This window comes from Coturnix japonica, chromosome 1 (assembly GCF_054131305.1).
Source record: "Coturnix japonica strain WE chromosome 1, WE-NBRP24, whole genome shotgun sequence".
In the NCBI taxonomy this organism is placed as follows: domain Eukaryota; kingdom Metazoa; phylum Chordata; class Aves; order Galliformes; family Phasianidae; genus Coturnix; species Coturnix japonica.
Genome location: NC_140663.1, coordinates 80,953,790 through 80,965,879, shown reverse-complemented (window position 1 = coordinate 80,965,879; position 12,090 = coordinate 80,953,790). Strand labels below are relative to the sequence as shown.

Here is a 12,090-nt window from a genome sequence, read left to right as displayed (position 1 = left end):
TTGTATATTTTCAGTGGATCTTTTCAGGCTTGGGGCAGAGTAGCTGGAAAGCTAAATGGAAGAAAAGGATCTGGGAGTGTTAGTTGACAGCCAGCTGAACATGAGCCAGCAGAGTGCCCAAGTGGCCAAGAAGGCCAGTGGCATGCTGGCTTGTATCAGAAACGGTGCAGCCAGCAGGAGCAGAGAGGTGATGGTTCCCCTGTACTCAGCTCTGGCGAGGCTGCATCTCAAGTACTGCATTCAGTTTTAGGTCCCTCGCTACAGGAAAGACATCAGTACCCTGGAGCATGTCCAGAGAAGGGCAACAAAGCTACGAAGGGTCTGGAGTACAAATCTTAAGGAGAGCAGCTGAGGGAACTGGGATTGTTCAGTCTGGAGAAGAGGAGACTCAGGGAAGACATCATCACTCTACAACTGCCTGAAAAGAGCCTGTGGTGAGGTGGGGGTCAGCCTCTTCTCCCAGGTGGCAGAGATAGCATGAGAGGGAATGACCTTAACCTGAATCTTCCATGCTTCAACTTGAAGATTAGGAAAACTTTCTTCTCAGAAGTGGTGAGGCAGTGGCACAGGCTGCCCAGGGAGGTGGTGGAGTCACCATCCCTGGAGGTGTTTAAGAGCCATACAGATATGGCACTGAGAGAGATGTTTTAGTGGGCATGGGCTGATGGTTGGACTAGATGATTTTAGAATCATTAAAGTTGGAAAAAGACCTCTATGATTCTATCACCTTCCCTGCTGTGATAAGGGATATACAGGCCTTGTGCTTTTGCTGCTTTAGCAGTTTCACCAGTACCAGCTTTGATAAATCAATATACACATCTGAGTGGCTGGAAATTTAGGTGCTAAAGGAGGATAAGACAAAGGGACAACAACCCTGTTCTGTTACTGCAGAGCAATGACATTAGGAGACAACCCTAGCATCTTGTTAAGTGTGAAATAACAGAAACAAGTAACTCCCCAAAGCAAACATGTCAGCAACCCCTGGATTTGGTCATCTTCTGCACAACACCTATACGGATTTGACAAATGCATAGAGGCTGGGTGGTATCTAGGTATCATGGCAGGACTTGGTTAATCAGCTGTGACAAGCAGGAAGCTTTTAAGATAAGTGCCATTAGCAACTGTACAACCCAAGATTTCATTAAAAATACATGTGCAGTCTGTCCTCTGTGACTGAAAATAACGAGATTTGCAGCTAATCAGTTCAGCCACAGCTCCCTTTGTCTGCAGAGGAAGCTGCTGCTTTTTCCTGCTTCCATTGCTCTTTAAAACCCCCATGGGCAGGGAAAACCACAGCTCTGCAGCAAAAGGGCTGAGCAGCAGCAAGTCAAAAAGGAAGAGGAAAAAGAGGCAAAGGGAACATGGAAGAGAACAGTCAAGAAGAAGTACTCTGAAGATTTTTTGTTTGTTTTTATTATACAGTACTTTTTAATTTCCTAAACCAAACTGTTGTTAAACAGCTACTCTGTAACACCACCAGGACTGCCCAATGCTAGGGGTAGAAAAAGTCATCCTCATCCAGCCTTTATCTGCTTGCCTGGGGATCCTGTAAGAGGTAAGTTGCTAGCATTTTTAAATAGAGCTTGGCCACTTCATTTTTAAAGGATGTGAAAAAAGACACAGTGCCAAAATAAATTAATAAAACACATCCAGGAGATTTTTCCAATCTACATGGATGTTTATATAAGCTCCATAACTGCAATTTTGAAGCGGTACCACCTTGGTGGTTCCAGAATATTTCCATTTAGTATCCCCTCGCATTAACTCATCTTGCTAAACTGTAATGAATCAATGCAAAGTGCTTGACAGACTCCGAGTAATTCCATATTAATTCCTACTTGCCAAATACATGTAATGAAATACAGCACACCTCTGTCTACGTGGGCTGTGGAATAAGCTCTCCTAATTCTATTGCTGCTTGTTAGGTCACTGACCACATAAGCTGAAATCTCTCCCAGCATGACTCTCAAATTCAGTAAAACTTAATTTACAGCCATATGCTTTAGATCCAGACCGACAGCTGGCCTATGGCCGGATAGGGCCGACACTTCACCACTCATTTTTGGGTATCTACCACCACCTAGAGGAAGAGCACTGCACTACCCCAAAACAGCAGCACAAAGCCGAGGCTGCCGCTATTCAAATGAAGAGTGTCAAACACAACAGATGGCCTTACTATCTCTAACCCTGTTGCCCGTGCCAGTGCACCGCCAGCTCCTCACAGACCGAGGATAATGACAGCCTTTCAGTTCCAGCAGCCGCTACAATTTGCCTTTTATCTCAGACAGGGGAAAAAAAAAAAAAAGAAAGAGATTTCCTCTTAAAAATCAATAGCTGCATCTCACTGACTATTCTTAGATCCCATTGCTAAGTTTTTCCCTTGTTTATAAAGTGGATCAACCATCTCCAGCAACAGCTTACTCTGCCATGTACTCATGCAAAGCTTGTATGCAAAACTCAGGTGACAAGATGGGCCTGGCTGTATCTGGATAAGAGGAGGCTCAGGGGAAGGCCTCTCAGCCTTTCCTTGTACTGGAGGTACTCCAGGCTTTGTCATCATCTTTGTGGCCCCCCATCAGACTCTTTCCAGCAGTTCCCCTGTCCTTCTTGAACCAGGAGCCAAAAACTGGAAAAACAGGATAAAGAGCCAGAGGGTATCTAAAAAACTCACCAGTGCTTAGGCTTCCAGTTGAGATGGATGCTCAACCATGTTGAGGCTCACCACAAAAACTAAACACAGAAGCAACCTCCGGAAAGAGATGCTACCATAGTGGTGGTCAGCCCTTAAATGGGATCTAGGAGAGGTGGAGTCGAGCTCCACCCCTTCTGAGAGCACAGCTGAATTACCTTCACCTGTGCTCCTGCAGCTGACTTGTCGCTTGCCTCAGATGGTTAATCAGAGGTTCAGGCTGTGATCAAGTTTCCCTTACAAAAGAGTACTCCAGAAGCAGCCTCACCAGGCAGAGAAGAAGGGAAGGACCACCTCCCTGAACCTGCTGGCCATGCTGTTTTGAACACACCTCAAAGAACACGAGCTGGCAAGAGCAACACTCACATCAGCTCCATGCCAGCAGGACAGCTACAGAGTGCCAGCCAGGATGCTTGCCACTTCCTATCTGCATTGTAGCATGGTCTGATCCTCTGCAAGGAGGCTGGTGTTTCTGAAGAAGTCTCCAACCAGTCCTTCAAACTTTGTTTCGAAGGCACAGTACATAAGAGTTGAATAGTAATGCTTAAAAAGACTGGGCTTCCCATGCTGTTTTCCTACCAGATACTCAGTCAGGACATTCACCCACCTCTGAGAATTCAAAACATACAGATCTTCTACCCAAAGGCACTTATCTGGTGGTTGTGTTGTGTCCTACTATTATTCCCTTGCTTCCTCCCCAAAATAGGCTTGAGCAGACCTGGATTTCCAATCTTCATCCATGCCACCTTCCACAAAATTAGATTAAGCTGCGCTCTTGAAGTCCAGACTAGATACTTGAGGACTCTGTTTGGACAGACTCGTGTTTCCATCCTCCCAGAAGGACAAAAATAAAACAGTGGAGTTTGTGGATAAGCACTATGTGACTGGATTTAAAAAAATAAATAAATAGAATAATAAAATACATTCCTTCCTTTCAGAGCTCTGAAAAATTATCCGGAGGCTACTCAAGCCAGGAAGGAGGTGCTTTCCTGACATGCAGCTCTTCAACCGGCTAACTCAGAAAAAAAGGGGGGGAAAAATATCGAGCAGAAATCTGAGCAGAAGATAAACTCAAGCAGAGGGAATTTCTTTTATGTTCAAATTATACAATATGCACAAAATACAACTGCTTTTTCATGATCTTTGACATGCTTGGAAAAGCGTGAGGCAAATTCTCTTTAAAAAGAGTCAGAACTTGAAGGGGCTGTTTTCCTGTGAGTAAAGAAACAGTGGAAGGAATATTAAGCAGCCACCACATCCAGACATAAAACCATAATAATTTTTAGCAGAAACAACCCTGTATCTTCAGTTCCTCACCACAAAAAAAGACCCCAAACTCTTCTCTTTGAAATACAAATACACCGCACTGTAGTGCCTTTCAGGACTGATTACCACTAGAGTTTTATATCAGCACCGTCTGGAACACTCTCTGATAACAAGTCAACACTACTTTGCACACGTCAAGCACCACGACTGGGAACAGAGGGAAGATTTCTAAAAGGAGTGGAATGACAGCAGGGAGAGGGAGAAAGACAGTCCCCAGGCAGTTCTCCTGTGTGCAGAAACCTTTGTCTCAGGGCCTCATCTGGCAGCTGGGCCTCCGCACCTTTCACAGCATGTCTCAAGACACCAGAATGAAGCTAGCAGTGAGCAGCACTTGTCCCAGGAAGGAGAGAACCATGCTGACCACTTGGCTGTGTCTAAGCACATGAAGCCGAGCATCTTCACAATGCCTTACAAAGGAGCGCATAGACAACAGCTCTGTAGGCCAACTAGACAGACATCTCACAGCCACTTTGCTCAAACCTACCAACACTGGAATTAAAGCACACGTATGAAGTTAATGTCTCAAATTTAAAACTCAATAACACAAACTGGCTCACGTAATGATCTCAGTTTCCCTGTGGATGGTAAAATCAGCACACTATGAGTGTGTGCAAATAGGGCCAGACGGTCTCTGTAGTCACAGCAAGAACTTTCAAGAATTACTAAGCGTTCTCTTAAGGAAGTTCAACATGACATCTTCCTTGACTATTCTGAAGACTGTTACTCATTTATTTTTAAACTAAAAGTAGTTTCAAATAACACACAGAAGTCACACCTCACTACCATTGTACTTCAGGGCTGAGGCCATACGTGGTTTCAGTTGACCACGGATCTCTGCAGAGAGAGAAGCTCTGTCCCATTTTGCTCCTATCTGCTCAGAGCAAGAGGAAAGCAAGAACAGCTGCATTTTAATACAGATACTCAGATGGTAAAACCACAGGCACGGTAAGCTGATGACAGACGTTGAGCCAACACCAACGTATACGTGACTTCATAGCACAGCACACAGGACTCTGAGCTGCTTCATCCTACCCACTCGCCACAAAGCTGTGCCATCAACTAAAACCAAAGTGCTGGATCCCTACACAGTAACTTGTGGGTTTTACCAAAGCCCACAGGATAAGTGAGCACAATTTATGCATATTCCAACTTTTTTTTTTTTTTTTTTCTTTAAGATGGTTGAACAGTATCATCTATCTGAGCTAACATAGCAGTATGCCATTTAATCATTAGCTTCATGGACCACAATCATTAAAAAAAAAATGCATCTGACATCAACAAAATTTACATTTCAAAAGACAACTGCTTATGCTTTGCTATACTCTCACAATGGATAGAGCTGGAAATACCAACTGCCATGACAAAAATGAAAGGAAAAGAAGAAATTACCAAGCGTTCCATCTCCTGCTCCCGAAGCCGCTCTTCCCTCTGCCTTCTGTGATAGTCCATGAGGTCTTCTCTCCCTGAAATGGAGCTGATGCTGTTCTTACGCTCTCTCATAGAAGTCTGCAGTGAGTTTGGTGTCTGTCTGTAACTTTCCAAGTCTGTATCATCAAATTCCATGGAACTGGTGGAGAGGTTTCTCCTGACAGAGAACGATCTGTCAAAGTCCACAGGGGAAAACGAACTACTGGGACTCGTTCCTGAGAGTCCAAGTCTATCAAAATCATCAGGAATATACGAGGAAGAAGATGCTAAAAGCATTTTTTTAGCAATTCGAGGGCTTGCAGGAACGCTAAGAGTTGAACTAACATAGGGATTATTCCCAGAGAACGAATTTGCATGTGGTAAAACCCCTGAGCTGCATGAAGAAAAATTCAGGTAATTATCAGCGTCTAAAACATTCTGAGGTAGATCCTTTTCTCCAAGTTTTTTCCTTTTAGTGTTACCCAAAGAGTTTCTTGGGGGCAAACTTAATGGCATCAACTGGCTTTCTGTTGATTTATGAAGCCTGGGTAGGGAACGACTGTACATTCCCATATGACTTAGAGATCCACCGGAGTATTTCCTAGGGCGTGAGGCCAGAGTCTCCATCATCACATCTTTGTGTTTAATTGGCTTTGCATGAAGGACCAGACCATCTTCAATATTCATCCTCCGACCTTGCTTTGGACTAGAAGGCATGCTGGCTGCCCCTGAATTGCTAACAGGGGAAAGCATCAGTTCGCTCCCTGAGCTGCCATTCCACATCGTAAGAAGAGAGCCTGAGATCTTCTTTGCTTCCAGCATTCCTGGCAAGTAGACATTGTCATACGATTTGTTTTTCTGGCTATACTTAGAGTAGTAAAACTTATCTGCATGTCCAAGAGCTTTTTCATTTTCTCTGTTGGCATGAATGTCAAAGTCTGTCCTTCCTAAATTGTACCCACTGAGGGATGGAGATGTGCCCGACAGGGAACTCAGATGCTTTACAGAGAAGCTTTTGTCTGGAAGATAGGGACTTTCACAAGGGAAGAGCTTGCCTCCTTGAATTTTGGTAACAGAGTGTATATTTTTAACACTAGAGGAAGGACTGGGTTTAGCCATCATAGGTTGTGAAAGGGTTAAGTAAGAACCAGCACAGTCCCCATTTGCTTTAAATTTGAGACTTGATGAATATTTCTTCGTGTTGAGGTTTTCCATAATATCCTGGAGACCGTTTTCAAGGGAATTCACCACAGAACCCTTTCCCAAACTAGCATTTTGTAATTCCATCTGGTTTTGTGTATGGTTATACTCTGCCATAATCTTACTGGAATCTGTAAGGAAGAGAAAACAGGAAGAAAACGTTCTTGGCAAATAAGTAACCTCTTGTACATGTACGTCTGCATATTAACTTGAAAAGAATGCTTTTCCTAAACATTATCATGCTTGTAAGGAATGTCTCAGATCATTAGAGAAAGCAAGGTATAAGCAATCTTCTAATCACTACTTTAGCAAAAATTGAAGCTTAACAGAAAAAAAAGAGATAGAGTCATTACCGAAATCACATCACAGACCAGCAGTAGAGCTGGGAAGAGAACAGATTCTTTGTTGTCTTATCCATTACAGGACTTCCAGTCTTTGTAAGCCTGAGCCTCCTAAGATGTTACTTTTCTGAATTTTTACAGCTCAGGAACTGAGGTGCACAGAGAAGATACAAAGCTGGCAGCAAAGAAATGAAGTGACTGCAATTCTTTCAGAATACAGGTACTGTTCTGGGTGACTTTTTCTTTTAACTCGTGCAGCTAATGCATTTGAGAGCCCCCAGAAAAGCTCAGTTCAAAGCTCACAAAGCATTGGTAACGTTTCCGCTTACTCTGAGGTCTGCCATGCAAAGCCTCATGGAAAATCAACACCTGTTTTTAAAGGTGTTTCAGCTCAGCATTCTGATGTTCTTAAAATAAAAAGCCGTGTAACTACAACTGCAGAGAACATTTGAAAGGACTGTCCCAAGCAAGTATAACATTAGGATCCATGAACAATAACAATCATATGAACGTTTAAAAACAAACAAACAAGCAAACAAACATGGACAGGGTTTTCAACATGTAAGCCCACTACCTAAGCTCAGAACTGTAACTTACATGCTGGTGTTGGACACAGACAAGAAAAGGATTTTGTTGCACTGGATGTTATTGTTCAGTGACACATCAAGCTCCAGCCTACAGCTACAAGTCCCACTCTGCAGACAGCAGATAAAAGAATTCAGCTCCTGACAGCATCAGTCACTGCAGGAGATAAATGGGCCCTTGATGTAAAAATGGCACCATAAACATTTCCAGCAGCTCCCTGGATGTGCCAGGTTGTGCTTTGAGCTAATAAGGCAACCACTCTTCAGTGTCAGTTCCTTCAGTATCCCTGAGCACAGCTTCTGAAACTTGGGTCAGCTCTGGGATTTTCTCTTGGCTGTCACATGTCACCAGTGATATCAAACCATCTCAGGAGAAACCTAATCTCAGAATGTCTGAGACCCTACATCCTAACCTGTAAAGTGCTTTTAAAACCCTCTGAGGTGATCCTTTAATCCTCTTTCAAGTATCACTTCAAACAATTATACAAACCCAGACACAGAATTTGGATTTCTGCCCCCCACTGAAGCTGCAGAGCAGAACTGAGATGATCCAGTTTCACTGCGGTTCAACCTTCAGGTGGAAGGTGGCAATGCATTCTTTGAGTGAGTCTGTGTTTCTGGGACCTTGTTGCTAACAATCTCCTGGATTACTGTCCTGGACATCATTCAATATCTACCTGTTCAACAGGCTTTTGGAAATGTCTTCTCACTGTACACCACCTATGGTGGGTCTAAATGCATAACAAAACATTCTCCTCACTTCCTAAGGAACAAATCTGTACATTTAAGAACAAAGGTAACCATTACCAATAACATAATTCAATAGGCAGAAAAATAGTCAACATTATGGACACAAAGTCTTCTGTGCATGGCATGTCTGGCTAACCATGTGTTAACCACAAGTCCTTCTAGTGTCAGAAAATGTTATCTTGCAGCTTCAGGTCCAAACCTCAGATTTATCACTGCACAGAGTTTAGTATTTTTCTTACACTGACTGATTTTATTTGCTGTAGTTTTAACACATTCATTTTGATGATACAATTAAGTTGCCTTTGAACCAGTAAGTTCAAAGAACTCTGTCAGATCATCACTGCTGTGAGTCAGCTTTTTATAATGTGACATTTTACTTGGCATTTTTAACTACTTTCTTAAGTTCTGATGAACAGCAGCGATGAAGTGCCAATGAACAAAAGGAGGGATGTGACCGTGTGCAAGACAAAGCAAAGCAGCTGAAAAAGATCAAGCACTCATCGTATTAGTGGTGTTATATGGAAGAAGATATAAGAGCTGTTGGAGAGAACAAGGCACAATGTATATTACTTGTACGCTTAACCTTCCATTGTACAATATATCCTAACTTCCATCTTCCCTCTTTCCTCTTCTCTTTTTCAGATCTCTCTTAAAATTAACTGAGAGTTAATCTCACATCAAGAACATACTGTCCAAATTGTAACTTGAACACAGCTGAATTTCAACTGGCTTTGCATAAATTCCACTGACTCCTATATAAATAGCTTAGCAGACACATTAATGGGACATTATAATTGTTTATTACTCCCTTGCAACACCAGCGGGGCACATCTCATTCTGCGAAGACTGACTGCTTTTGCCAAAAAACAAGTTAGCTCATGGAAACTTTCAGGCTCGTTCACTACAGCAATGAAGGGTTCATTGTACTTTAAATACAAACACGTATAATAAAAAAAGGTCCCAATACCTTCATGTAGACACGTGGATTCAACTTTTCTCTACAGTACCTAATGCAAATTCTGTTTTCAGTTCCAATATAAGCGCCCTCAGTCTTAAGGTTAAATCCCAACTGGACTGCAGCACATGTTTAACTGAATCTTAACTTCTTCCCACAAGCCGGATCATGTTTTGTTTTGTTCATCTGTAAGGTAATGCCTGGGATGAGGCTTCATGAATAAGCCATGATTTGTTACATGTCCTATCTGATGCTGCCTTCATAGCAACCAGGGCAGGGAGCTCCAGCCCATGAACTGTGCAGGATTTGTCCTGCCCCAAGGTCAGCCCAAGCTCACACTTGGTAACCCTTCAATGCACAGTTCAAGGTTTCTCTGCTCAGCAAAGCACATGCAGCCAGGGGCGATACAGAAGGAAATTCTTTTTTTTTTTTCTTTTTTTTCTTTTTTTTCCCCTCTCTTCTTTTTCCCCTCATTCCTTTCCCTTTCTGTCATTCCAAAGTTCTTTAGCTGGGGGTCACTGATTTATATTCCAGCCAGACATTAAACGGATGGGGGAGGGCTGGCTGGCTGTAGTGTATCCAGCTGTGGCCCTGTTTTGGCTGGTGAAATGAGTCAGAGACAGAAGAATAGGGCACTGATCTTATCTATGTGTAAGTGGAAGGAGAGGACCAAAAGCAATAATAAATCCTGAAACACCTCAGTAAACTTACAAAAAAAAAAAAAAAAAAAGCAAAAAAAAGGCCTTCATTTCTATTAATTGATTACCTGACCCAACATTCTGAAAGGATGAGGCGTTACTTCTGTTTGGCATCATATTCGTCTTCTATGTGACAGTTAAAAGAAACTTAATTTTGACCTGCAAATAAAATAAAGAAGAAAAAAGCATTGCTTTAAGAAAGGTATTCTCAGAACATCTTTCAAGTGCACAGTACAGTCCAAAACTTTTCTTCACGTAACATTTCCACATGCAACTCAAAAAGAAACAAGTCAAAAGATGTTTAGGAAGTGTACAACGTGTTTAATGTGGAGGCTGTGGAAAAAAAACGACTGGGGTTGTTTTATCAGTTTAAGTCCATAAAATTTCATTTGATAATCTGCTGCTATCTGCAATCTCTGACTCCGTGCAGGCAGTTACTAGTCACAGCTCCCGAGCTCTGTTTGCATTCCTGTGGTTTCCTTAAGAAACTGTTAGGAAGGTTGGACTCTTCTGCAGAAGATTTTGTTTTTGAGAGCCCAAATTCAGCCCACACAGTGCCAGTATCCCACAATCATGATGAAACCTACATTGAAACAGGTATGCAACCCAAAAAACACAGAAAATATTTTGGCAAGACATGATTTCTGAGGCACCAAAGAAAGCAAAGAGGTTCTTTAAAGTTTATTAGAAATAAATAAATAAATAGATGAGACTGCAAGAGAAACTCGGCTTAGCAGGAATACCAAAACTGTATCCCAGCCACTAAAGACTAAAATTAAATTTAAATCCAAATAGAACGTCTCAAGAGAGTTACTCTGTTTATGAAAGGTTGAAAAATAGGCTTTAAAGGAATTGCGGCCAGTGACAAAATTAATGGTGACCGCCTGTAGGTCCTCTGTGTTTTAATTCTGGGTGAGCAAACAGAAACATGGCAGAAGAACAAGTGAGGGACAGAGACAGATGACCAATGCTGCCTACAGATGAGCCACCTATTTGTCCTCGGTGGTCACAGCCTCAGCATTACAGGTCTCCACTGCACAGAATATTCTTGACATGCTTTTTAACTGGAGAACAGCCTTAAAGCTGCCTGCTAAATCCCTCTAGAGAGAAGCTTCCTTGCAGTAACCTCTGGCTTTCCCCCCACCCTGCTGCTCCCCTCCCTTGCTGTGCCAGGCAGGCCCTGCCCCTCCCCTCTTACTTCATGAATCACATCTGGGCTGATCTCATTTCACAGCACTTTCTCTACAGAGGTCATTCCCCACTCCTTCTAAGGAAAGAGTTTCCACTCCGTCAGGCATCTCTCCTCACAGCGAGAGGCTGCCTTCGCCCTGACAGCCCTCTCCAGGAACAGGAGATGTGGGCACTGTAAATGCAGTTCTGCTCTCAGAAAGCCTCCACTTGGGCCTTTGGCACCACAGGCTTTGTGTGCTTCAGGGCAGACAGTGGGAAATAGCCTGGAAAGCAGACAGTTTTCCAGCAACAAGCGTCACGTTCTGTGGGCAATTTTGTTGACACTGAATGTCTGCCATCCCCGAGACCCAGACTTTGAACATCTATCATCCCCTAGACCCAGTAAGGTCTCCCACCCCATGGATCCCTTCCTGCACTCCTTGCCTCCTCTTATGAGTGGCTGGCAATCATGAACTCTCCCAGCCCAAAGCTCTGAAGCCTTAGAGGCTTCCCCACCAGGAAGGACCAGCTGGCACTCTGTCTTTTGCCTGCTGGCAAAATGTTAAGCAACAGGACGGAAATGCCATTAAAGCAGCTGTGACCTTCCCATCTTTGCACAGTATGTGCAAGCAAGGTGCTGTAAAAAGCCATTTTCAGACCATTGCTCCTCAGAAAGGAGGTGGACCTTAACCTTCACAGCACAGGTACAACTTCATATAGAAAACTAGTGACTTGCAACTTTCACACTGTTCTGTAACAGAGAGCGTAACTGTATCATTGATCAGAAATCTAAACTACAGACAACTCGGAATGGAAAGACAGAGGAAAGGGTTGCTTTGAAAGGAAGGATAAGAAATAGCTCTAATACCTTTCTGCACCTCTAGCATTACTGCTTTATGATTAAAATGACTGGTAGGATCACTAAAAAATAATTTAACAGCCCATCCCTTCTACCCTGTAAGATGATAGC

The 12,090-nt window shown here is 43.0% G+C and overlaps 1 protein-coding gene across 16 annotated transcripts in view; it reads right to left on the bottom strand.

Moving 5' to 3' along the window:
- The window catches only part of PHLDB2 (pleckstrin homology like domain family B member 2), a 106,720-nt gene that overhangs the window by 45,383 nt on the left and 49,247 nt on the right, over positions 1-12,090 (bottom strand). For all 16 annotated transcript variants that reach the window (XR_014945841.1, XR_014945842.1, XR_014945840.1 and 13 more), the window contains 2 exons: positions 10,019-10,109; positions 5,405-6,753 (listed from right to left, as the gene is read on the bottom strand). Coding sequence is in view for 13 of the 16 variants with exons in the window: in XM_085546669.1 (XP_085402795.1) it covers positions 5,405-6,753; positions 10,019-10,067 (1,398 nt within the window). In the remaining 3 variants the exon portion in view is untranslated. The remainder of the gene's footprint in view (positions 1-5,404; positions 6,754-10,018; positions 10,110-12,090) is intronic.